Here is a 27,668-nt window from a genome sequence, read left to right on the forward strand (position 1 = left end):
GGACTCTGATCTTGAGAGTACCATCCACAGCTGACAACAGTCACTGAAGTTATTCCTGGATCATAGCACTAAAATGTGGGCAGGAATCTGGCCCCTTCGATACAGGTTGTGTTACATGATGTTGAGTATTATCTCTGTAAGAGTGCTACCTGCTACTCATTCCAGCCAATGACTCGTATTTTGGAGATTAAACATAACCAAATTATTGTATAAACTCTGGAAACATCTTGAGGTTAGAAGATGATTTTATCCAGAACATCAAGATTATGGAGAGAGAACACTGGAAGCCCTAAGAGGTAGAATCCAAGACTGTCTTAGGTTTCAGAGTTAACTGGAGATCTGAAGCACCCGAAAACACAACAGGTTGACCTCCCTGCACTTGGAGAGAGCTGGAGGCCAGTAGGTTCACAGACACCAACATAGCCACACCTCCTGATGGAGCACAAGGAGAACCAGACCTCTCAGCTACATCCTTTGCAGCTCATGCAAACCTTGAGGAAGGAGGAGTCAGGCCTGCCACATCTGAAGTTTCTCCCTCTTTCGAGAGACCCTATCAATTTTGCAGAGGTTTTCAGCCCATTATCACATTACAGGTAGACAGTTGTCATAAAGCATTAGATCTAAGCGAGGCTGACAGCGTAACTGCGGGCTTGCTCCAGGCTTGGCAGTCTGTGCAGCACCTGCAGGCACAGGACCAGAGCAAGCTCCATCAAGAGACAGGCTGGCGTAATCTGCTGTGAATCACTTTGAATTGCTGCCTTTAATTGACAGGGCACTCAAGAGCTGGTCTGCTATATATACAAAAACCTCTAAGTACGTATGTGCACACATACACTCTTGCCAGGAACCTGCTTGCTCTCAGATGAGCAATTGTTAGAGACCCAGCTTTTTTTTGTTTAATAGAGTTATGTGTTTTGCTCTGCTCACCATCATCACAGGAATAAGCAAGAGCAATGTTTCTCTTGAGAGCTGCTCGGGTTTCAGGCATGGGGTCAATCAACATGTGGCTACTCTGGGGAAAGGGAGGGGGCACACACTTCAGATAGGGTTATGAAAGCTGAAACTCTGGCCAAGCGCTGTAGGACAGCACACGGTGACACGACAGCCTTCCTCTCCAGGCATACCAGTATCCAGGCGTGTCATGCAGGTTTCAGAGCACATCTTCTTGAGCAGTACCTGGTAGAAAGGACTGCTAGATAATATAGACAGCAGAAAAAAAATAATGATTGACGCCCTCACATTCTACCAAGAGCTTAATCCTGCTCCCTCCAAAAGCCAGACAGCATTTGCTAGGGATTTCAATAAGCAGGCGTCAAACTTCCTTGGTCAGGTAAGCAGGATTTCTCTTTTATTATTGCTGCCCCAAATCACCACCTAAGCAAGCTCTCACCTCCTTGTGTCCCAAGGTAAGCCGCAAGCTGTGCACCTCCATTGGCTTCAAGGTTTATCGTTTGATCGATGCCAAGATTTTAAAGAACTTTTAGGCCCAAACTCTTATTTATGCTGTGCCAGAAGAAACTGAAACTGAAAGTGCTTAAACGCCTAGGCTCTGTGCTGCCAAGTCTGTGGAGAGGCCAGAAGACAAAGGAAATTCAGGCCTTAGAGGCCCCTTAGCATTCTCAGGGTTTTAATTAAAGTTTCCAAAAAAGTTTGCTGAAAAGATTAAGGGGCAACATTGAGAGCAAGCTTGGGGGAGCATTCTGGCTGTTGAGCCGACTCCCTCCTCTGCCACAGATGCAGTTGTTTGCTTGTTGAGGAGAGGCCAGCTGAGAGAAAAGCCATAAAGTGATCACATGGCTGAAGTGGTTTCCATGACCAGACAAACCCTTCTTTTTATTCTATTAGAATCTGCAGGGCGCAGACTCCAGTACCTGACCAGACCAGCAGCTGCAAGCTCAGAGCCACAGCACCTACTCGGGACTGCCCGCTACAGCTGAGCGGGCTCTGCCCTCCTCAGCAACGCAGGGCACCAGCCCGACCTCTTCAGTGCTTGTCTAGCCCCACGTGTTCATTTCAAGGGCTGATTTGTAAAAGGGACCACCAGCAATAAATGTCAGATTTGGTTCAGGACTTGGTTTAAAGGCATTTAGATAGAAGAATAATTGCACAGGGATGTGGTTTACTCTGGAGAAATAAAGCCTGTGTTTAAATGTCTGAAATTCCTAGTGACTCTAATAATTGCAACCTCTGCCTCAATAAAATGCACAAATAATGTTACTGAAACATTTCCAATCAAAAGGTATTATTTTTGGTTTAAAACAGATGCAGTAGTCAGTATTTAAAAGGAAGACGTCTGGGCGGGCTTACCTCTGTTTCAAGGGAAAACTACTGGAACAGTGGTTTAGTCCTTCCTGCTCTGTTTTTATAGCCTCCATACTACAACATTATAACTTTCATACAGCGCCTCTGTTGCCTTTTCCAACCAACTGTAGCACAGCCCCTGCGCTGAGGCGGTTTCATTGCATTAAGGTGTGTTTAAGAGCGTGACCTTGTGAGCCAGTGGGGAAGTGCTCATGCTGCAGGAATTGAGCCTCCTCAGTACCACACTGAAGCGGCACGCGCACTGCTCCACGCATGGTTGTTATACCTGTGTATATACTATATACACAGGTTGTTATACCTGTGTATACTTGTGCCTGGCAGGCACCAACTAGATTTAGGAACCTCGGAGTCCCTACCAGTTTTGACTTAGAGGTTCCCAGGGCCACACGAACCTCAGGCCTGCAGCTTGAAGTCTCTTACGTTCAGTGGCATCCTGACGCTTAAAGATACACTAAGGCACCTACTAGTAACTCTCAAAAGGTATAAAGCTGCAGGTAGGCACTTTACCAGTTTACTTGCTTAAATACCAAGTGCTCGTATCACTTCTGAGAATACAGCTCAGGATCCCCAGCACCATCTGAAATTTGCCTTGAGCTCTCTGTTGACCTGCTTTGCTCACATAAGCAGAGTCAGACCCACCTACAGAAGATGGCAGAAATTGGGCCAGTGATTCATGATTCATGTGCCTATAGGACTAGCTATAATTAACGTATTCAAGTAAGACAATAACTATATCATGCTATCACACTCTACGGATGCAGTATCAGCACATATGGAAGACATTTATTACTATAAATATTCAGGCACTTGATAGTTATCCAGAAATATAAAATCAGGTTAATCATTCTATCCTACAATCCCTGGCAAGATATCTGAACTCAGGTTTTCTGGCTCAGCTGAAGGTTTTACATATGTGATCATTTCTGCCAGCTGGCAGCACTAAAATCATAGGCTGAAGCAGTTTTCCAGCAGCCAAATCTATCTGCACAGTAATGTTACAGAGCTTAGCTTTCTGCAAGCCATATATTACCTAAAGATATCTTGCTATTGCATAGAGCTAAGGAAGTTTCTGTAGTACAGGTAGAAGAATCACTTTTCAGAGTTAATCACTAACATCTCTCAGGGAAATAAACAACTGAAGCTATTGTGTTATTTCCAAAGGTTGCTCGGGGCAATTGAAATACTAATTTCATTAGCCATCATACGTAATACAAGGGCAGCTATACTGTCCGTGCATGCACGTGTGTAAAATTGTTTCCAAAAATAAGCTGAAGGAGGAAATCTCTAAAGAATGCATTGCTACCCATCAGAGCGAAGGCCTGGGAAAATGAACTAACAAACTTTCCTTTAAAAAAACAAAACAAGATACACCCAGCAACATCAGCCCTGCGCTTGCTCGGCTTTTAGTAACGCAGCACGCCATCCGTGGACTCATCAGCTCTCCCATAAATCTGCCTGGCCATTTAACAATCCTCCATTAGGTGTCATGAAAGCAAAAAGGTTTAAACTTTCACTTCTGTCTCGTTGCCACAAGGCCTGCATATTGTCCCCCAGCACTGTTCTTCACGGGAAACTGCTGGGGTTTGACAGACACAGGGCCAAGCCTGTGGACCCTGGTCCCAGGTGCTCAGAGGCCAACCAGGCCAGGGCTCGTGAGGCAGTTCCAGCTCTTCATAACGTGCACGTCTGGGAATAGGACAGCTACTTTCACTGGACATGGAGTCAGAGCCAAAAAAAGCACTGATGGATCCGTGCCAGCGCAGAGGCAGCCTGGGCACCCCTGCAGCAAGCTTCTGGAATTGGGAGGCTGGCGCGGGGCCAGCCCGTGGCCCTGCAGGACCTGCACACAGCTAAAACCTCCAGCAGGAGCCAAGCTGACTCTCTACAGAGCCTGTGCGACACATCTGTGCCCCAGTCTGCACCGCATCCCACAGCAGACACGGTACCCAGGTTACTGCATCACCCATTAGCTGATGGCCGGCTGACTGGAACCAGAAAAGCCAGGGGGATCTGGCTGCAAAAAGGGATTACAGAAAAGGGTAGCAGCAAGTAGCTGAGCACTCACTGCTGGTGTTTCTCTGGGAACTATCCCAGTCAGATAGAGCTGCTCGAGTGTTTGGCTCTAAAACAAAGCACAGTTATTTTTTCTGAGTGTTGCTGACCCAACCTACCTGAGGAATAAGACTTCCCCTGTAGTACAGGTGCCAAGGAGATGAAACGCCCCATCTCTGAACCACACGCAATAAGGCCGAAGCAGGTAGTACATGTAAGGTTTCTGCAGCACCCAACGTAGGGCCTTATGTTCTCACCCTTCACTAGAAAGCCTCAGTTACTCATATAACCTGTTCAAGGAGGTTTGTGTTTCCCCAACCCAGCCTCCACCTACATACAGCTTACGGCCTCATGATGATGATCGCCACCACCTCATACATGTGCTCAGGAAGCACAGGGGTCTTTTCATCCTGGACACAACCTGTTCTCCTCCACCAGGACTATTAGGTAGCCCACTTCCCCTGTTTGCTGCACATGTCTGAAGGCTGTGGAACTCTCAGCCAGGAAACCATTAGAAATCAGCTCTTCATCTTACCTTGCAGGACACCTTCTTCTCATTCTTCATCACCTGATATTAACAGAGAACCTTCTTAAGCCCTAGCAGCAGAGCAGTGAGTGGGACAGCCTCAGATGGGCTGGGCTGGGCCAGGCCAGCATCTCCTCCCCAGAGTAAGTGACCCCAGCCCACCCCACACACACCCACCTGGGTCAGGCCCCACAGCTAAGTGAGCCTCTCAGGGCTGCTGCCAAAGCTCTCCTCCAGGCGTTGGGCAAGAGGGACAAAATAACTGGAGCGGTATATTCTAAGTTCCTTGGGTGTCTTTGGAAGGCCGCAGCACCAAGAGGATGTTGCAGCAGTTGACGCATTCATTCGCATGGTTATATGCAGCATATACTGCATTTCAGCCCATACATCTATGTGCAAGACAACATGTTCTACTTACCCACAGAACCTTAACAAACACTGCATCAGAAAAAAAAGACAATTTGCAGAGGGTGAGTGCCTGTTAATCATAAGCTAAAGGGGAAAAAAAATATTTAAGTGAGATATAAAGAGAGGAAGTGACTCAGTGGGTGGGAGGGAGGGGACAAGCGTTCCAGACAGATGGGACATGAATAACTTTTCCATCTCCCTCTCTCTTCTCTCCCAAGTCTTGCAGGAACTGCTGTGTTGAAATAGTCAGTCATTAACTATTTGATGAGGTTTTAAAATCTGAACTGAATTCTCTGAACGTAACCAACTATTATTACAGGGTCTGCCTCACAGCAACACAAGTGTTGGAGCCCTTTGGCAAGCCATCGCGGTGAAGGCAAGACCGAGCCCTCAGCAGGAAAAGCCACTAAATGGCATCAGCTGTTTAGCTCCGCACAGCCCTGGTAGTGCCAAAGGGATGGGAGCCGCAGCACTGGGGGAGCCTGCAGCCTGCCTGTGTGCAGCACCAGGGCAGACGCGGGCAGCAGTGCAGTGTGAGGCTCGGGCTCTGTGGCTCCACGTGGCCCACAGGAGAGCAAGGCCTCGGCGTGTGCCGGGTGGAGGAAACCCCGCTCGTTCTGTCCCTCTTCCTGCAGGGCGGTCCCTGGGGAAGATTATCCCCCTTATCAGCACCCCTCTCCTCAGAGGGCCAGGCCAAAATTACCCGTGGTGCCAGCCCAAGGGCAGGGACAGGGGCAGGCTGGGAGCGCTGAGTTCCCATACTGCCCACAGGGAACCTGTCCTGCTCAGGACACCGTATGCTACAGAAACTGGCTCTGCAACAACCTGAATGAAGCATTTCCTCTCCCAGATGCCAAAGGCTAATTGACCAGCACGAGACCCGCTGAACTTGGTGGAACCGAGGTGGATATAATCACTCAAGAGAGCCAATAACCAATTATCTGAATGGCTTCACAGCAGTTTCAAGGTCTGCCTCTTTATTCAAGAGCAAAACAAAGATCAATTTTTTAATAAGCTTTGTAATATTTGCTATTCCTTCCCTCTCATTATTATTATTAGCATTGCAGCAGTGTTTTGTGCATATAATGAAAGAGTATGACAAGAGCTGGAGTGGCCTGGGTGGTAGAGGAGTGTGTATACGTATATCTTTCTATGTAGATGTATACATATACACATAGTGCTATGGGCCCAGCCCAGCCCACAAGCTCTGACAGTGGCTGCTGGCAGGCACACGCCGCTGGGAGCCTGCACTGGGGCCCAGAGCACGGTGCCCGGCACTCATCCTGGCAGCCCTCCGTGGTGACGCACATGGCAGGCAGGGCACGGGCACGTGGAGGACACCGACCTCTGGCAGTGGGCTGGGGCAGGTAATGCCTCCACGTGCCAGGGCCACGTCCGCCACAGCCCCGCAAGACGTGCTCCTCAGATCCCAGCATTGCATTGCCCTGCAGTTCCCCTATGTGTTTTGCTTTTGAAATTGCAGGTTCCTTTTTACTCTGCAGCTACATTACCAACTGAAATCATGTTCCCTTTGTCAGAAAGCCGCCAGAACTCCTTGCAGCCTTCTGTCTTACTTTGAAACAAGAAATATCACCGCACTGTACAAATTCCTCCCCTTCTCCCAATACCTCCTTTTCTCCTCCCCTGAAATCAGGGCCGCTTGGAGATAACGCTCTCACGCACGAAGATACAAACAGCACCATCACCATTTTCCATCATCTCCCACAGACACCACCGCGTGCTACCAGCAGCCTGCTGGTGAACGTGCAGGCTTCCCTTCTGGATGCATGGCTCTGCGTGGCCCTGAGAAAGCCCCCTCCAAACCAGCAGCAGCAGGGGCGAGCTCATTTCTCTTGTGCCTTTTAGCCGAGAGCGTTCTACCAGACTGGAAAACAAGCAAATCATTGCAGAAGGGGTCTCTGAAAGAGAAACTGAGAACTGAGGATGCTGGAAGCCTTTTTCTAAGGAGCTGTAGATGGATAATTGTCCAGGACAGAGTGGCTTGTTGACTTTCTCACAGCAAAAGGCAGAGGGCTGTTTAATTGATTTTAGCCTGTAACTAAACATATACTTCTTTCAATATAATGAACGGCAATGCTAAAATACTGTTCTCCTAATGTAAATTGATCCATTACAGATGAGTGTTTAGATCAATAAGTGATGTCCTCATTGGAAATAGAACTGTTTGCTCAAGATTGCCATAAAGACAACGGGCACTGCTAGATGATATCGATGCGACAAGGAATGGCGCTTAGACGGGATATTGCCAAGACCACGTCCATCAGTTATGAAACCAACATTCACCCACCAGCCACATGTGCACCTTTAGAGGCAACAAGAGGAAAAGATACCAATGCCTTTGAGATAAAACACAGAAGGAACTAGAACAGCAGAGGGTGTCATCAACGCCACACATCTTCACAGCTGTACACAGTGACAGAAGACAGCTAGAGCAACAAAAGCACCCACTAAAATTTCACATGCCAGATCTCTTGTGCGCCTCGCAATGTTACGGCAGCAGACACCTTCCCGGGGCTCCATTTCCAGTGTTCCCATGGAGAAGCAGCAAGTGGCCCAGGGCTGCATGGTGGGCCAGGAACTGCTAAAGGTAAACGATTTAATGTATGAGGCCCACATACAGTCCCTCCATCTGTAGGATGGCTTTTTGGCAGGGACCGTCCGTCCCAGCCAGGGAAAGATATCAACAGGATGGGGGCAGGCTGTTTTCTGTGGTGCCTTGCAACACGACCAGAGGCGACGGGCTCAGACTGAAACACAAGTTCCATCTGCCCGTGAGAAAAAACTTCTGCCCTGAGTGTGACTGAGCACTGAACAGGCTGCCCAGAGAGACTGTGGAGCCTCCTCAGGAGATACTCAGAATCCACCTGGATATGATCCTAGGCAATATGCCCCAGGTGACCCTGCTTGAAGCACGCAGGTAGACCAGCTCGGGCATGCCCAACCCGTGGCGCGGCACAGCTCGCACTGTGGCCGCCCCTGCCCCACGCCATCATGGCGGCAGCCCTGCCCAAGCAGCCTGGCCAAGCACACAGCTGTCACTGAGCACCAACCAAACACCAGTGCGCTAGTAACCCTGAGCTGAAACCGGAACATGGAGAGGGTGCAGCACAGCGCTAACTCAAGTGATGGCAAGTAACTGTACGCATTTTGATACACTGACTGAACACGGTCCCGTGAACAACAAAAAATACGCAGCCGTGCTGTTTTGATACAGGAATTTCAGAACAGATTTCAAGATTGCCAAAAAATTTTTTGTATACTTGTGACTCCATTTCGAGCCAACATAAATACAGGACCTGCAAATTTTCAAATGAAATGTACAGAGTTGCAATCAGGCATTGAACTCAACAATCTGATCGTGTCTCTCTAGTGGACTTTTATGTGCCCTATCTTAGCACAGAGCAATATCCCTCACTTCACAACCACGCCTTACTCATGCCATCGCTTTTGGTAGTACATGCATTCACAAACAACCATTTTCGAGTATGAAGCACAGGAAAAATAAAATTTCATTCAAAATCTCTGATGAACACCTTGAGAGCTCACTGAAAATGGCAACTGCTGCCACTAAACCAGACTGATGCATTAGGTGCACAAATACAAGGTCACATCCCACTAGTTTTATGGTTTTGTTGCTCTCCTTTTTTATGTTTTAATAAAAAATATTAAAAACTTAAGTGTTTTGTTACTTATACACATTAACTGTAGTATGTATTTTATGAAGGCTTCTCCAAAAGTAAGCAGCAGAGGGGCACTCTGACACAATGCTGTCTGACACGGAGTGCGGATGAAGCAAAGGTGTGTCACTGGATTCCTCCATGTGGAAAAAATGGCACCCACTGACATTCATCAACACTTGCTGAACATTTATGGAGATCAAACAGTGGATGTGAGCACAGTGGGGGGCGGGGGGGGGGGTGTTTCAGCAGTGGGAACAGTGACAGTGGTCACCTCCACTGATGCAGGTTTTTATAAGCACAGCATGTAGGCTTTGTTCATTGCTGACAAAAATGCAGAGCTAACGGTGGTGACTATGTTGAAGAATAGTTTTGTGTAGCTAAGAATGCACTCTATCAGTGTTACAGTGCATGGAAATAAACAGGAGGCATTACTTTTGGAACAACCTATATATTTGCAGCCCAGACAGACAAAAGTTTGGACACCCGTGGACTACATCGTCCCAAGGGGTCCCTTGCAACCTCAACCATTTTGTGATTACACGGTTCTACGATTAATATGTTTCCCAGGCTGGCAGCTAGTTGTTGTGGTCTTTCATTACCTCACTTTCTCTGGGCACTTTGTCTTCTCTGTTATGAGTTGAGAAAGTTTTCTAAGAGCTGGAGTACAGGCTTGCCTTCACGCTGGACTGTGTCCCAGCCATTCTTTACTGGGGCAGCTGCAAGCACTTCTCTTTCTTCCAGGGATGGGCTTTTCTTTCAAGCCCAGTGCCAGAGCTTGTCATGGCACTCAGTGGGACGTGCCACACCACATCACAGAGACATGCCACCTCGTGCTCCAAGGGCAGGAGACCTGGGCAGAAGGGACCCACGCCGGCCCCGGCCCCGGCCCCGGCCCCGCACAGCACAGCACAGCACAGCACAGCACAGCACAGCACAGCACAGCACAGCACAGCACAGCCGCTTCTATGGCCGCTAGGGACGGTAAAATGGCTGCCAATAATGACTCTGCCCTCTCCCATTGTCTGGGGCGCGGCCAGCGCCGCTTCTGATTGGCTGCCCGCCTGCGGAATACCGTTGGCGGCGCGAGAGCCGTGTGAGAGGGCGCGTGAAGGGCTGTCGAGGAAAGGCGGTAGCGGCGTTCCTGGCGGCCTTCGCACGTCACGTATTTGCAGTGAGCGCCGCGTGGCAGCAGCCCCGTGCAGGCAGCCCCAAGGCGGGCACAGCACGCGGAGCCGCTGGGCAGCCAGCCCGCACCTGCAGTGATGAAGGTGAGGTGGCGCGGCTGAGGGCCAGGTACTTATCAGAGCTCTTGACCTCACGCAAAGGTTTGTTGTTCCTCAAGTTTAATGAAGTGAAATGCCACAAATATGTGGCAGTTTTGCAGAATAAAGCTATGTAACAAACAGTGATGGGTAATATCTGTGAATGTTTAAGGTTCTTTGTAGCCAACAGTTTCCATTAAAAAAAGCCTCCTCCTGTCATTACCTTGATGCACTCTAAAAACAAGTAAAAAGGTGAAGTCTGTCATTAGCAAAAGCAGATTTTTCCTTGAAGTAGCCACAGCTAGCCTCCGCTGAACAGCAAGGTCTCAAGTTGGGAGAATTCATCCGGTCAGAACAGCTACTTCAGAGGAGGGAGGGAAAGCATCCTTCACTACCTGCGACTTTCACCCAGAAGAGAAAAGCCTAACAAAAAACAAAGGCTGGAAAGGAAAACCAGCCAAATTCCTATTGGAACATGGTACGGATTTAGCAGGGAGGAAAACCACCATTCAAACAAACTACTGAGGGCAGCAGCAGATTTTCTGGCTTTTGAGGTCTTCAAATCAAGACCAGACCCCTCTGAAGGGTATGTGATGCCGCTGCTGTTAGGAAGAAGCGGATGTAGCACACTGCCACAGGACAGAGGGAAGCGTCTTGCCCTGTGGGCAGGGCTGGGGACTGCAGGACCCCCAGCAGAGGTGAGCTGTCAGCAGCAGGGCAGACTCCCACCCCCTGCCTCCCTCTGCTTTTATTCTTTCTGGCTTTATTGACCCACGCTCACCATTGAAGCAAGACCAGCATTTGGCCATCAGCAGTGAACGTCTTTGTTGGGAGGGCGAAGTCTGCAGAAACCTGTGCTCAAACTGCGGCTGTCGCTCCCTCGCTCGAATTGTCTTTGCGGCTGAGGTCTGCTGGGCAAAAAGAAGGGCAGCCGGGCAGGGACGCCTGGGCCACCTCTCCTCCTCCTCCTGTGAACTTACCCTAAGGTTTCAGGGGTGGCCTGCATTTGCCACTCCCTATTGGCTTTGTCACATTGCCTGCTCTCCAAGTCTCAGGCTGCCAGCATCTCTCCCCCTGGATGACTTGGCTCATGTTTTTTTGTGTTAAAACCGGTATGTTTTTTTAATGGCTATAAATAAGTCAAAACTGCATCTTTAATTAATCACTGCACTTTATATTGTAAGTGGAGCTTTTTTGTAATGACTCGTTTATGATTTTAAGATGCCATTTGCTCACTGTCAAACCTACCTAGCTTTTATCCCTGTGTGTTTAACAGCTTCAGGATAGAAACAAAATTTCATCAATGAAGAACTGTAATCCATTTAGCCTAGTGTAAATAATTGGTTACTAAGTGGGAAGAGATTGAACAGCTACTTTTATCTAAACAATAATGAACTTCAGGCAATAGACTGTGTGTTCATTGTCTTAAAACCATTTTAAACTAATCTTAAAATGTTTATTTTTCACTCACACAGGTTTGAAATTGGAAATACATATGTCCGGATGACTAAAACATGAAAAACAGATAGGAGCAGCAGCATGTAAAGTATAGTGAACTAGAAGCATTAATAGAAATATTTCCGCTATAGCAGCTATTAAATGATTTTTTTTACTGTTTCTAAGAAAAACCCATATGTTTATAGGATTTTTTCCCCCAATTAAAGTGTGTGTGTGTGTCTTTCTCTAAATATTATTTAGACTCACACACAGAGCGCATGTATAAAATTATCTATCAGCAAAGCAAAGGCTGTTGCTCCTTTTGTGTCTTGCCCCGCTGGCAGGCAGGAAGGGGCCCCAGTCCAACACCACTGACAACTTGGCAGCAGCTGCCCAGGGCACGGGCACAGTTTGGAGGGATGGTCCATGCCCCACTGAGGCCTGTGGAACCGCAGCCCCGCCTTCCTGCTGTACGCACCAGGACTTTGCCAGCAGTTCAGAACAAAAGGTAGCTCGCCAGTTCCAAGTTTGCTGCCGTACAGCCGTTTGCTGGTACAAACAGGCTGCATCTCTGGCATGGAGGTGTTTTGTTCGGTTCTCCTTTGCCTGCTTGTCGTTCCCATGGAAGGGGCAAAGGGAGCCCAGGACCCTTTCAGAGGCGATGGAGGAAGAGCTGTTGTGTGTTCCGGAGCCCAGCACATGGCCAGATGCTGTTGTGCACAGCTTCAGAGTATAAGGTTCACTAAGTTGATCACTAAGTGGACAGACAGACGTTTATTTTTATTTGGTCTCAGATTAAATTCAAGTGACAAGCAGGTGGCTAGATATCAAAAGATGTACTTTTGTACAAAAGATGTACCCACCCCTCCGCTCCTTTTTTTTCTCCTTAAGGGAGCACAAAAGTATTTTATAGAGGATGTAAATATGCCTTAAAAAGAAGAGCAACTGTATTGGAACTATAGAAAAATATTAAATACTTTTTAAAATTGCTTTACCTCAATTGCTAGACAATCAAGTCTGACGTATGTTGTACGCTCTGTCTGCTAGGATTGAATCCAGAGACTCACGACGTTGTTAGCCTAAGAATTTTGAGCAATTTTTTCCATTTATCCGTATTCTCCCTAAAATTGTTTCGCACATTTCTCAGATAGATCAGTCCTTCCGGCATTCCTCTAGACACTCAGTAGGATGCCCTGCTATAAATATAATAAAGCCTTTTATTATGTCCATTAACCATGGACATGTGTGCTCCAAAAGTTTCCTGACACGCAGTCATTTGTGGCTTTTTAATTATAAACAGAAAATATCTACCAGCAAAAGAAGACAGCAGACTGGAAGTGGATCTTTGTGCGTTTTGAGCATGTTCTCTGATGGGCTGACAGCACCCACACCCTCCTCCAGACCCCACAGGAGACCGTGTGTATGTGAGAAGCCCGTGGCACGGCAGGTCAGCCTTGCATGAGAGGAATTTGTTGACTGTGCTGACCCAAGTGGGCTCACAGAAGTCTTTCAGCCTCTGTTAACACCGCTCAGATCAGTCCTTCTGACATGCAGATATTCCCCCCTCCCATTCTGCAGACCTTGTTCCACTTAAACTCAGCAGAAATTTTTAAAAAGCCCAGTAAATTACTTGACAAATTAAGTCATATTTATTGAATGCGTTTTATTTCAACAACCAAAAAATTCTAACAGCCTAACAATGCACATAAGTTAAAAATTAATTATCACTTAGTGATAACAAAGATAAAGTTGATTTACATGGAAAAAAAAGAACATTTACAATATGTTAATCCTTATTCACATTGTTGATACCGCAATAAAACACAATTTGTTTTTTTATTTTTTATTTTTTATTTCACAAAAAAGGCGGAAAATTGTGCTTTGTTAAGAGGCACTACAAGAAAAGTTTCTTTCTCCAAATAGATATTATATGATGGATATTGAATAAATAGACATATATGCATTGTAATTCGCAAAGTTCTGGCAAGACCACAGGCTAAAATGCCCACAGATTCACTTAGAATCACTGCAAAACTGGCAGTGAAATTTAAAATAAAAAGGCAAGACTCAGCATTGAAAAAATACCTAATAAAATTTTTGGTTGAAGTGTAAAAGATACCAAATGTTGATGCCATCATCAGATGAACAACTTAACGTAGCTTGGCAAAATTCAGTTTCCTTTCAAATGTGTGGAGTGATTTCAGCTACAGGATAAGAAGACAGTTTTGAAAGAGTAGCTCTGAGAGAAACAAAGCAGCAACCATCGAAATTCTGATTAAAGCTGCAGCATACTACAGAAGTAAAGGATGAAGAGCAAAAAGGGGTATTAAGTACGCAACCCACCAATATTTTGCAAAGGTATATGAGATTTATGCAGAGATACTCTTACATTTCAAACATTACTTTTGAAAAAATCCCTTAAAAATTCCAGAGGTTACTGAGCAGCTAGAATTAGCTTGTATTGCAACGTCTTCTCCCTGTATATTGTCTGTTCTGAGTAAATATCTACACATAGAGGTTCGTTTTTCATTTTTATCTCCTAGCTTTTATACCTTTCAAATATATAAATAGTATTAACAGTTATATTACATCGCCTGGTGTAGTAAACAGAAAATAACTTTCAAAGTGATATTGCATGAGGTCTTTGTCAAGGTTACATGAAAAGCCTGCGAAGAAAAAAGAAACAACCAGAAACCTTGGTGGTACAGTTACGGTTGCAGTTTGAACAGGCGTCTGAAATCAATCCAGCTGCAAAGGCAGTAGCGAAGGTGAGATCTTTCCTTGGAAATCCTTGCACAGAAGTGAAAAGTAAATACTACTTGGTGCCCCTTGCGACACGATGCCTCAAAACAGGTGGAAACTATAGTAGATTGCAGCTTTCGTGCTCACGCCATTGAAAAGTCAGTCAGTATTAGCTCTGCTTTATATAACTTGATGTAGTTGCTAGCTAGGTTGCTGCGAAACCCTTCGAGGAGGAGGTGAGTGAGTGTGAAGGGCCAGGTGCCCCGTGGCAGGGAGGTCTCGGGCGCTCAGCGCTGCAGGAGCTGCAGACTGGGAGACCCGTGGCTGAAAACACTTCATTTCACTGGCACAAAATGCATGACACAGAGGAAGCCCAGCTAAAACAGAAACATGGGGAGGCTGGAGAGGAGGGTGAATGGGAATCGGCAACACAAACGCTTTATCTCTCAGCAGTCTACCTGGACAGGATTGTTGGGATTGTGGCATTCTGTGTCCCAATGTAACTTTACACTTGCGTGTGTGTGTGTGTGTGTGTGTACGTGTTTCACTTCAGTAAAAACAAAAAGCAACAAGAAGGAAGCTTATAAATCTTAAGGTCTGAAACAGAGAACAAGTAAATAAAATCCACAGTAAAACGTGGTTCATAGTATGAATTCCATACATCAAATCTCAACACATAATTTTTCTTCTCTTTCTATAAAGACCTCTTTAGCGGACAAGTCTTCTGTGCACTGAATCTCAGTTTTAGTCATTCTTACTCCCATGAAGATTCATCTGTTCACCACAGAAAGGACTGTCTGGAGAGTGGAACGTGCCGTATCCTTTTAAGTGCGCATTTTGTTTAAAGTATGTTAACTTACTAGTTTTCTTTTTAAGGTGCCCTGATTTGTTTTTCCATTTTCTCTCTTTCTTTCCTCTTTTCTTTTTTTGGCAGTGTTGATTTACGTCTTTAAATACATACTCAAAAATTACCCATCAAGTTGCCAGATAGGAAGCCATATAACAATAATTAAAAAAAATATATCAGGGATAAACATAGAAAATAAATAGGAATTCAAAAATAGTCACCACACCCTGAGAGCAGGCGGCAGTTTATCTCAAAAAGCCCAAGCAACTCATTGTGAAGTGGTTTTAATACATAAACGAGTCTCATCTTTAAAGAACTCATTTCACAGTCTATACTTTTCAGGTTGTAAAGTTTCATCCCATGCAATTTTAATATATATATATTTTATGTAAATATATATATATACACACACACAAAGTTGTAATGTTTCCTTCATTGATTTCATAGGACTTTTTCTTCCCATTTACTTGCTAGATGTCCCTTTCATAAGTGCAAGATTAATGAAGGCATAATCCTACGTGATTACAATGATTACTTCAGTCACATGTAGGATGTGTAACACTCAAGTGTTTGTGTCAAGGTGATGTCTGACTGGGCAATGCTGAATTCATTCAGTTTGCACATGGATCATGCGCAACAGAAACAAACAAAAAGTAAAAAAAGAAAATTAAAAAAAAACAGAAACAACATCCTTGGATCATTGTATTGCTTTCTGTGTTCCTATCTCACATTATCTCTGGTCGATGTCTGCTGGAGCTGCCTTGCTTTTGTCGGGGTTTTCCTCCTCAGGCTCCACTTTGTACATCTCCTCCGAGCCCTCCTCGCTGTCGTTCTCCTCCGACTCCGTCAGCAGCTCCTCATCCTTGTACTCTGCCACATCAACCACTGTTCCCAAATGCTCTTTTAGCTTCCCGTGGTGCTTTACATGGTAACGTTGGTTCTGGAAAAATTTGATGATGGTGTGTTTGGGGAGATCCAGCTGAGCAGAGAGGGTATGAATGGCTTCCTGATCAGGGTAGAGGCCTACATCGTGGATAAAGCTTTGAAGGATACCTAGGGCTTCCAGGGATATCTTGGTACGGGACCTGGGCTTTTTGGCGCAACTGTCCTCAGCAGGTGGAGGAGGAGCCTCTTCTCTAGGTGGGGAATTCTCCTTTGCAGGCTGGGACTGCTGTCTGTGCAGCACCTGTAAGATTAAGCAGACAAGCACCTCATGTACATGGTGACTCCTTTCGTGCCTGAGATAAGAGGCACTTGTACGCATCTTCACAAAGGCTCTAATTTGTTTTTATGAAGAAAAGTACTAATTAATTTCCCAATTCCTTTCTTACCTATAATGCAGCTGCACCGGTAACTACAGACTGAAAGGAGAAAGCAATATAAAAGGCAAACAATGTAGGTAATAAATAAATATAAAAATACAAAATAATAAATACGGAGTATAGGCATTAAAAAGAAACATAGCCAAAATAAAAATTACTTCAAAAGGCGGAATACTCTCACAGTCGTAACTGACCAGCTGTCTCATCTCAGACAAGGCCTTCTCCGTCTGCTCATCTTCCCCCTCATTTCCTCTCACCGTTAGGCTAGTGGCACCATTTCTGCGACGTGCCCAGTACCACAAAGACCAATCAGCTGGGACTGTGAGGTGCTACTTTGTCATCAGTAACGATTTGGCATTAAAATCCATCACGGCTGCTTTATGGGAGTATATATATATCTATACTAATACAAGTCCAGAGATTGAATAAGATTTCCTTTCTGTCAAGGTGACATCGTGGATAGTTCAGTTGTGTATCACAGCAGGCTTAAGTGCATCTCTTGAGCAGATTTTTCTGTACTGCAACTGTATTAATTTCACTAGTTGAAGAGTTGTGAGTTCAAATAATTATATTCCCTCCGTTCTGAGAAAGCCTCTGGGCAGACACAGTTTCCTGTCTTGTAAGAGGTTTCACCAGCAATATCTCCTTTTTGGCAAGTTTAAAGAAAGCTATGTAGCTCTTAACCTTCCTAACAGCCACTAAAAATGGCTAAGGAATGGCCTTGTATAGCCCGCATTCCAGGAAAAAAAAGACTTGCTCTGAATTGCTAGAAACACAGAGGAACTACATATGCTTTCTTTAAAACAAAATCTATACAAGAGAGATTACCGGCAAAAATCCCTTACAGGATTGAAGGCTCTATTTGCCCAGGGGTTTCTTCAGATGCAGGGAAATAATTATTAGAACTCAACACTACAGTGCTAACTAAATCAATATGGATAAATATTTCCTTCCACAAATAAAAGGGAATTCTGGCTCTCCACCCAAAGAAGAAAACGGGTTTGCTGCAAGCAACAGCAAGAAAATCAACCCTACATTAAAGCTCTCTGAAGGGAAAAATAAAGAGTAAATAATGGAAATTTGTTGAGAACCTGCACTGAATGTTACACACATACCGAGCCCCCAGTAAAATCCTACTCTGTTCAAGTTATTAATGAATGCATGATGAAAGGCCGCTGTGGAATATCAGACTGTCCATGCAAAGAAATGAAATGTCTCTGTGCTGAAGAGCCCTTCATTCATTTTCTTCATCAACTATTACCACCACAATGTACAACACCAGTGACCTCCAGCCACAGTTTGTGAAAAGCACATGACACTCCCCAGCAACTGCCCACTGCACAAGTTCTGCCAAGGAGCTGAGCCTGGAGGAGACAGTGTGAAAGCCACACAGCTCACGGCCTGGCACAGCAGCTGTACTTGCGCTGCCTGTGCCTCTGGCAGCAGGAGGCACTCCGTGGGCATGCCGGGCTTGTCCCAAGCTCAGCAGCCATACATGAGGCAGGGCGAGGCACCTGTATGACTGCACGTGCACGTGCCAAGGACTGCAGCACATGCCAGCAGCACAGAGCAATGCTCATGGCAGTGACAGAAAGCACTGGAACACGGAGGCAGCTCCACAGCAGTCACTTAAAAGCGGGTGTTGCCACCAGTGACAGGAGGGTCTGCACGGATGTGGAAGAGCTGCTGGGGAGCAGAACTGCAGATGTGTTTAGGTGCCAATGAGTTCTTTTTCCTCCCAAGCACATAAACACTCCAGGTGTCAAAGGGAGTTAACCAAGGATTAAGAGAGACAAGGAACGCAAATGGAAATGCTGGGTATTCTGTGTTTTACTACATCTCATCCAATAAAAGAGCATAACGTTCCAATGAACTGAGCAGCTTGGTTGCTCTTTGAGCATTTCTTTTCTGTTCATGGATTGCTCTCAAAGGAAAGGACTGATGTTTCCAAAGAGAGGCACTACAGATGAGGGTGAGATCTGCACCAACATCAGCAGGGAGCACTGAGAGCCACAGTACTGGGCTTGCTGATGCCAGCTGAGGACCCAGCCTCATGCCTGTGTAACACAGACCCCACTTACATTATCTCGACTGCTGTGCCCTCTGGACCTGCCCCCTGACACCATAAGGCCCAGAGCAGCCAAAAAGAAAAGGATGTAACAGCACAAACTGCCAGTGAATTTACCGATGGTGTCATACGAAAAAGTTCATGTAGCACTGCTAATCAGAAGCTAAATTCAAGTAGCAGCTAACACAGATAGAAACACATCCAGAAACAGTGTGAATTACTCAGTTCATTCTTGGAGTTAGAAGTGGTTTTTTTTTTCCTCTTCAGTTGACAAATAGCATGAGAAATGATCCAGCCTGAAAAACGTTACAAGACTTCCAATCAAATATAATGATGAAAAAAATCCAACAATACTGGATCAGCAGCAGTAAAATGTTTAATTTGAAGGAGATGAAGAGATGCCTACAGCATCTATAAAGCAATCAACCAAAGAGGGCCGAGAGCAGGAGGGAAAGAATAATTTTCCTTAACCCTTCCTTCTCTGGAGTGACCTCTCCATCATTTCCAGAAAGAAAAATACATAACCTGAGAGTTATCAGTGTAAAACATTAGAAAAAAGGTTGTTTTTCATTTGCCTTACTGTTTTCTTAAATAATACAAATCCTAAAGCTACCCTTATGCTGCATAAAATCTTACAATTTCACTGATTTCTAAGGGCTTGCTCTGGATTTCTAGTGGCATTGAGAATGCATTTCAGTGATATGACATTACACATATGCACAGACAGAGATGGATAAACAGGCTGTGATTTAGGCTGTGATCGGTTTTGTATTTCTTTCCAATAAAATGGCCTTTTTAGTATATAAGTGCGTGCCTGTCTATGGGAAACGAATCAACAGCTGAGGGACATGATACAAAATGAAATTTAAGTTACCTTTGTGTTAACTATTTGCTCTGAACTACCTATGTAAAATACACTGCTTGATTTGAGCAATTCGCTTACTTTGTGCCTGGCTCTGCGCACCACATCCTCATAAGAGAAACTGTCCGGTTTTGACATTGCAGATTTTTAGATTGTGGGGTCGTTATTATGCCCTTAAATCTACAGTTAAAATTTCCATTGACTTCACACCCTTATGCACAGCCTGCCGTACCCTCTGTATTTTGAGTCAGTCCCGTTCTGATTCCATACTGCAAAAAAGGAAAGCCCATCTATTCTGTGATGAAGTAAAAGGCTACAGCACATTTCCCAACACAGCTAAACCCTTTCAAACTATGGCCTGAACGCGCCACTAAATGGTATAAAAACACCAGCCACGTGCAGCTTTCCTTTTCCTATGGACAGCGAGGTCACAAGGGGCAGGCACGCTGCCCGCCGCCTTCCCCATCCCCTCCCGCTCTGCAGTGCATCCCCAGCACAGTCCCAGCGCTGTGTCCCCTCGCCCCGCTCGATGCCGGGCTCGGCTCGCCCCGCGGGCCCCTCGCAGCAGAGGCCTCGACAAGCTCTGTGGTCCCACCTCTGCTTTCCACCCGCTTCTCCTTCCCACTGCTCCCAGCCCACAGGTGGGGCGGCCTCGCCGCAGCCACCACATCTGGAGCTGACTTCCCCTTCCCTCCCTCCTCACCACCTCTCCATCTACTTTCAAATCAAATGTGAAGATATAGATTTCCTTCCATGCCCAGAGGACTTATTTTTTTTCCATCCCTTCAAGAGATTTCATTTTTAAACTCTGCAGGCATTGCTATGTTCCTAGCGTCCAGAATAGAGCAGGTATGAGAGATGCCGCGTTATGAAGTTTCATTTGGGCAGGCTTTAACCTTGTAGACAAACTCATTTTTTTCAAACAAATTAACCAGCCCTGGCAGAAATCTTGCAGGAAAACTAATACGATGGAAGCTGACTTTAAAAGATAAAATGACTGGTCTTAAGTCGCGCTGTACTGAAATACGATTTGAAGGCCGCAATGAAAACCAGCTGGAAGCCATGTGTAAAATATAATAGTACATGCCTACAGGGAAGGAAGTGAGATATTGAATGATTAAGTTTAGGAGAGTATATAATGTAGTGTATCATTATGGGAGTGATCAGGATTACTTGTAATAAGCTAAGGGTTTGTGGTCTTTCTAAAATCCGAAGCCAAGAACTATTGGGGGGAAGGGATCACCACATAGCTTCGCATGCCCCATTCCCCGCTTCTCAGGATCTTCCTGCAGAAGAAACCTGGCTCTGGCAGCGGGGACGGCCGTCCCCACAGCAACGGGAGGTGAGCAAACCCAGACTGAATGAACATCGTGTCACTGCAGTCGCTGTCTGCGCTGTGTTTAGTTTTGGCTGGATTCACTGTTCCGCTGATGTTCGCTTCCATTCCCACCCTCGTTCTGGCTAGAACTAGAGACGTGAACTCGGTGAGCGGAGCCAGGCGGGATGTGGAGGAGGCACAGACACATACCCGCTGCCAGCAGGGCACCAGCTGACAACACCATGCAATGCCACCTTCAGTTGCCTGCGCAGCCGCTGCAGCCAATTCGAAACAGTGCTTGGCTGTCATGTCAGGAGTTTCCTTAAGAGACAACCTCCACCACTTTGCAGGGAAATTTTATACGTAGAAGGATGTACGGTCTGTCCCTCGTAGCAGATCTTACAGAAATAATCTACTCAAACAACCTTACACCCGCTACCCCTTGTCTCTGGCAGCTTATCTTCATATAGAGAAGCGAGCAAGGATAGAACAAAGCAAATGGCTACAATAAACAGGATTGCACCCGGACAGCCTCCTGGTTGCACCAGCTAACGCAGCAATTAGACACGATCGTTGAGCCAAGACATTTTACAGGTTTCCTAGGAATGTCTGTACAAGAAACTGTAGCAGAAGTTACAATTTGCACCTGCATTCATTTCTTTCCTTTTAAAAATGTGGCTGTTCTACTACCTTTTTTCTTTGCTTCCTTGCAAAAATATATCCAGTTGGGTAAACACTGCAAAACCAGTCCCAGCTCCAAATGAAGTATTTTCTTTGGGCTCATTCTCACAGTGGTGATTTCACACCTTGACATCATAAAGCTGTGTTAAAGACTGTGGTTTAGTTTCCTTGCTTTTCTTGGATTATACAGTATCCTAAGGTCAAAACTCAGGAAAATCCACAACTGTTATTAAAAAAGGAAAAGTATCTATGAAGTGATGACAAATTGCAGACTACAGGTGTTAGATTACATTTTGACTCCAGGCAGGTTTAATATACTTTAGTTTCCTTTTACAATTGCCCTTAGCAGGTACTGTTATCGGTAAGGGATTTAAAAAATATATATGGTACTCAATAAAAGAAGACCGTGTCAAAAGAAATCAATATGAGCGTGCAGAATGGTAGGAAGTCTGACAAGGATAAATATGTTCACTTTCATCTAACTTCACTCTAAGCTTCTTTTAATTTTGTAACTCAAATACTAGCAGCACATCCAATGCGGTTTAGTAATTGCTTCACAAGAGTAAACACCATTATTACAGACAATTATAATACATGTTTGTGATGTGATGTGCCCCATCTCACGCGAGCTAAACCAAAGCTTTACGAGCTGTTGGCTAGAACCACTTATAACCCAAGAACCCTGTGCCCTATTCAGCTGCTAAGACAAAGCAGTCACAGAGAAAAAAAAATCCCTCGGACAGTCAGGCCTTTCCCTAAATAACAGTGTTTATCTGCTGCTGACCACTCTGGGAGCCCGATCAGACAAACCCTAAATGTCTCCGCTCAGAGGTATGATTCTCTCTCTGAGCCACGCAAAAAGAGGAATAAGAGGAAAATGGGAAGAAAGAAATGAGTTCCACAGGGAATCCAAACTCAAAGGCGAGTTTGTTTCCCAGACTGGAATGTGAGCTGGTTGAAGCGATTCATTTGAACATCTTTGGAGCACACTCTCCACATGCCTCCTTTTGCTTTACGGCAGTTGTGCTGCTCAAGGGCAGGAAACAGACAGCGATCCAAAAACACGGCAAGCACTGAGCAAACGCCTGGCCTCTGAAATAGGGGCCCAATCCTGCAACTCTCCTCCAGGTTCAAACCGTCAAAAGTGGTCAAAAAGGAGTCAAAAGACACAAGAAAGATACGAAAACCAGAAAAAAAATAGCGAAACTTTCAGTTGTGCATGGCATCTGTCATCGCACAGAAGCTACAAGCATAAGCAAAACGCAATTAATCCTGACTTAAAGGCAGGGGAAGGTGTCTGCCCCCTCCACCCCCGGCACATGCTGCTCCCATTAATGCTAACAGGAGCTTAGCACGCATCAAAGAGCAAATACACCAGAAAACATTTTTAAGAGCTATCATCACGGGAGATAAAATATAAATTACAGCCTGATTACAACGCGCTGCTCAGAGGCTGCATGTGCAGTGTAGTTCTCAGTGACAACTGGAGATGACCAGATAACTTTTGGACAGGTCCTATGTTTCCTGTAAAACATCTGTGTAGAGGAATTTGTCCTCATCTTTGCTTTTCTTTCCCCGAGCTGTGGAACTGCTGTCTGCACAGTTGTTTGAAGAATGTTTACAAATCAGCTTGACAAAGAGAAAAAAGAAATTCTGCCATCACTTGACCGCAATCATGATCTTATTCTTCAGTAATGCGTGGTTTATTTCCCTTTCCTGATCTCCACTAATAGACAGCACGTGCCTACACAATAGCCACTATTTTGTCTGTATAATGTTAAAAAAATAAATCACTAAACTCTGACAATGCAGAGCAGTGTCCCGGTGTTTCCTGGGGTAACTGTTCTCTCCCGAACGCTAACTCGACTTCCCACAAAAGCACAGGCACAACTTTCATTGCTGTGCAAGTGCCTGAGAACTGGCTGATTTTATGGGCTAGCATAAATGAGCTCATGCTGATGAACGTTAGTGGATTAGCTCTGAAATTCCCATCTTTGGCTGGTTTAAGCCAGATCTTTAGCTTTACTGCGTAGTAACTGCACAACAGTGAACATCCCTTTCTCAAGTATCCAGCTGCAGACTGGGTGTGCTGTAAACAAATACTGTTCAGCCACAGGTGGAGCCGGCACATACCTACTGTATAAAGACACAGCAGCCAGCTTCATTCCGGCTTCTGCTGGCACAAGCCAGGGTGCTGGTGACAGTGAGTCCGATGTGGCCAGGAAGCATTGCACAACGCCGCTGCAGACTCTCTCCTGAAGGCATCGGTGATGGATAGCTCCATTGTCTGGGGATGGGGCACAGCCAGCACAGCTGGCATGGGGCTGGCTGCGTCCCCCAGCAGGCAGGCAGGGCCCCGCTGGCCTCCAGGACACCAGCACAAGCCCCAAAGGCCCATAACCTGCAGTAGCGGGCGGGGCTGCCTCCCGCACAGGGGAGAGAGCAACAGCCGCATAAATGTTTGCACTGCTCTTCTGCATGGCGATGCTAACTGTAGCCCCACCCATGCAGGACTTATGTGTGCACAAAGGGCTTCAAAACCTTTATCTTAACACTCACCTTCTTCAGAACAAGACCATGAGCTCTGTGGGCCTGACTCAGCTCTTCTGCGCTTTCTCCTGCAGCCCTACAAGGCTCGTGGGCACTGCTGTGTGCAGAGCCCATCTTTGCAGCTTCCAAACGGGCCTGGTTGCAGCAGCAGGGAGTGTCTGCCAAAGATTTCAGATTGATCCTGAATTTCCCTGTCCCAACCCTGCTAATCCTAATGAGGAGCTGGCATAATGCCACAGATCTAAGGAAGTAACAAAAGGCTTTCTGGTTTGCTTTACTTCAGACGAAATACTTCTGGCATCCTCTGCATTTTCTTGTTTAATTAACACTACACATGTTCTCCTTTTCACTTGAAAAGCCAGAGAAGCATTTGCTGGTAGCCTGAGCAAGGTCCTCCCCGAGCAGTCCCGACCTAGCGCAGTGCGTAAGGTCACTCCCCGCCCCCTAACCATGGTGGCACGAGTGGCGCCACCATAATCACGCTGTTTTCCAGTCACTCAGCTCAGGAGCAGGCACTGAATTATTTCAGGAAGGATATGTTTGGATTGGGCACTGCATTCAGTGGGGGGAGGGGTAATTATTTGTCCTTCAAACTGCTTTATGTCCTCACAGATGGCTATTTGGGGTTCCGGGAATACCCAACTGTACTGTTAATTTTTACAATGGGGGCAGTTAGGAGTCAGAAGAACCTGACTGTTATGGTTAGTGGAAATGGTAGATTTGTGCTGATAAAACACTACTCAGCATGTTTTTTGCTTTCTGGACGTAACCACCAATGCACTTAATAACAGGACTTGAGCAAACTATACTGTGTGAATCAAACACATAAAAGTATAAATATTCCTTTTTTTAGAAAGTATGTCTTTAAAAGTGCATTATAATCAACTACCATGGTAAAAGGCAAAATATCCAGCATTGCCACACATGCAACTGGCATAATGTGCTTTATTATACCCTTAGCTTGAAACTGGGTAAATAAAATCAAATAACCAAAGTACATCCTGCCCCACAGATTGGGGCACCGAGGACATGAGGCTTTGCAGAATTAGATGTGAAATCCTTTGTCTTCCTGGTTACGCTCAGCAAAAGGTGGGCACTTCTATCGGCTGACAGAGATCAGTCACTGTAAGTGCTCCAGGTGGCTCACTGCCCTGACCTGCACCTATTTTGTGGGTTCTAGATGCTGGAAGAAAAAGGCTTTACGGAAGGTCTCCTACCTGCAGCACCTGCAGTTTCTCTTTACAGTACAAGAAAATATGCAGTCGGGAAATAAAAGGTACTTGTTCATTTTTAATAAAATGGGTTACTATATAGAACAGCAGAGGATAAGACATGTGGCACCGGGACCCATCTCTGGCTTTTCCACTGCCTCTGAGGAGAGCCCTGCTGACTGGTCAGCCCTCTGCATGGCACCATACATCTAATTGTGGGGGAAAGACCCAGGCTGACACAAGCCCACAGCCTGCACAGATCTGTGTGTGAGAAGCCCCGGGCTTTTGCTAGAAATGTGAAACACCATTCTTTGCTTTATTAAGAATTGAGTGGCATTTTTCTGCCAAACATCTTTCTTTCAGTCAAAAATTTTGACTGAGTGACAGATATTGCCTAAATAAAGCCTACTTTGCCAAGCTGCTGGCCTGGTGGAGGGGGAAATATTCTGACAAAGTTCAAGCAGCCATTCAGGCATTTTTCATGAAACAGCATATTCTGGCTGCTTTTATTCAGAACAACTTTTGGCCTTCAAATTCTACCTTTCCATTTTCCTTTGAAGAATCACATTGTTCTAAAGGGCTGCAAACTTTTTTTTCCTATTTTAATGGAATATAAATTTTAAAACCCCAACTTTTTTTCTTTCCGTGGTTCAGAAATGTCAGCAATTTCTTAAACGCAGCTCAAGCACCTCCATAGCTCCGGGCCATACCATGGATGGAAACTCACAGCCATCTACCTTCCTACAGGCTTCATGGTCACATATACAAAGAGGTGTACTGATGGGAAAGAATGAAATGTAACGCAGTTTATAAAAGGAACGGGATGTGAATCTTTCCTATCTCAAAATCCAATAAAGCTTATGATTTTTATTGCATGTGGGAGCCTGTTGGTCTGCATAACACTGATTAGCAGCTTGGTCAGTAAGCCTGATAAAGCCAGAAAGCACCTCTGAATATCTCTGGCCAGAGACATCTCGGCATGAAGTGTGTATGTTCCAAAGGGACACAAACATACGTGGGATCTCATCTTCAGTTCTAGTTTGTCTTACCATATTTTGTTCCACTCTCTCCAGAAAGCCTCTTCCGTCATTTGAATGTTCCAGGAGAGGAGGCATCATCTTACCACTATTCCTCATCACCTTTCTGACACTCATGAATCCCAGAAATTTACAGCCTCCCTCATTCAGGGAACCACACTGAGCTTAAATGGACCCCAAGCAGAGCCACTTGGCATTTTTAAGCCTGATCTCATTTAAACAAGGGGACAGCAGGAGCAACATAACTCCAAGTCAGCAGTGCTTCCCGGTGCTAATCAGGCCATTAAAAACACATAAGCAGTTTGTTCTATGCTGACGGACAAAGACAACCACAGAAATCAATGAAAACGAGGGCAAAATTAGAGATTAAAAGTAATAATACTCCTTTCAGCAAACCACAGTCTGAATTCATGATAAGTGGCTAAAAGGCACAATTGCTACAAGATCTAGAGACAAAAGAAATGTCTCCTGCCTGAATGAAAAGGAAATTAAGCGAGCTCTGGTGCAGAAGAATTTCCTTCACAGAGTAGTGCTTGCTGCCATTGGGAAACCCAAGTAAGGGCTGCTGCAGCTGACCCTCCCTCATCGCACTTAGGGAAAACACACACAGTCAAAGACAACAGTTGGAGGGAAAGGAAGAAAAACCCAAACACGGCAGACTTGCTATGAGATATTTCCATGCAGGCTTCCCCCAAGTAAGCAGATTGTTTCCAGTTAGTCAGGGTCAGAGCTTGCCCATGCGGTTTCCTGACTGCTTGCCTCTGTAGCTTATCTAGATCTCATCAAGATACACAATCCAAAAAAATTGGAACAGTTAAGTACAGAAATTAGTGAAGCAAAGCACAAATGAGCCCGAGTTTGTGCTTGTGCTGAGGAGCAGGGCAATGTGTATCCACGGTGTGCAGTGGGGTTGGGTGTGAGTGCCAGCCCTCTCCTATGCCACTGAGTGCCAAGCTCTATTCAAAACCACTGGAAAACAGCTCACCCACTTTGAAAATACCCCCAACAGTGCTGTACAACCCTGCCTGCACTAGCCGTGCTGCCGGTGCCCACCAACACACGCCTCCACGTGTCCCAGCCCCAGACCAGGGCTGCCATCGGCGCTCTGCACACTTCACTATGTGGCACGGAGCCCGTGCCCACAGCCCCGGTGCTCTCCTGGGGACTGTGATGGCTCTGGCCATGCTCACAGCCCTCGGAGGGGCCACACACGCACCGCATGTCCACGTGTCCTGTGAAGCTCCAGGCATGTGCTGGCTCCTGCGATGCCGTGCATGAGAGCAAAGCAAAAATGCAGCCAGGATCATATGCATAAGCTACCA

General features: G+C 45.8%; 1 protein-coding gene and 1 long non-coding RNA gene across 3 annotated transcripts in view; one reads left to right on the top strand and one right to left on the bottom strand.

Moving 5' to 3' along the window:
• Positions 10,082 to 15,602, top strand: LOC110400342. 2 transcript variants are annotated; one of them, XR_002439761.1, is made up of 3 exons: positions 10,082 to 10,334; positions 11,747 to 12,216; positions 13,009 to 15,602. It is a non-coding gene; the product is annotated as an uncharacterized LOC110400342 (long non-coding RNA). The 2 variants fall into 2 exon arrangements; XR_002439762.1 differs by having other exon boundaries at positions 10,082 to 10,277; positions 13,009 to 15,576.
• Positions 15,708 to 27,668, bottom strand: part of SATB2 (SATB homeobox 2) — a 122,428-nt gene continuing 110,467 nt past the window's right edge. Inside the window, exon 10 of the mRNA XM_021400151.1 lies at positions 15,708 to 16,483. Within this exon, the coding sequence (XP_021255826.1) occupies positions 16,028 to 16,483 (456 nt within the window). The 3' untranslated portion in view covers positions 15,708 to 16,027. The remainder of the gene's footprint in view (positions 16,484 to 27,668) is intronic.

The sequence above is a fragment of the Numida meleagris genome, chromosome 5 (genome assembly GCF_002078875.1).
Source record: "Numida meleagris isolate 19003 breed g44 Domestic line chromosome 5, NumMel1.0, whole genome shotgun sequence".
In the NCBI taxonomy this organism is placed as follows: Eukaryota; Metazoa; Chordata; class Aves; order Galliformes; family Numididae; genus Numida; species Numida meleagris.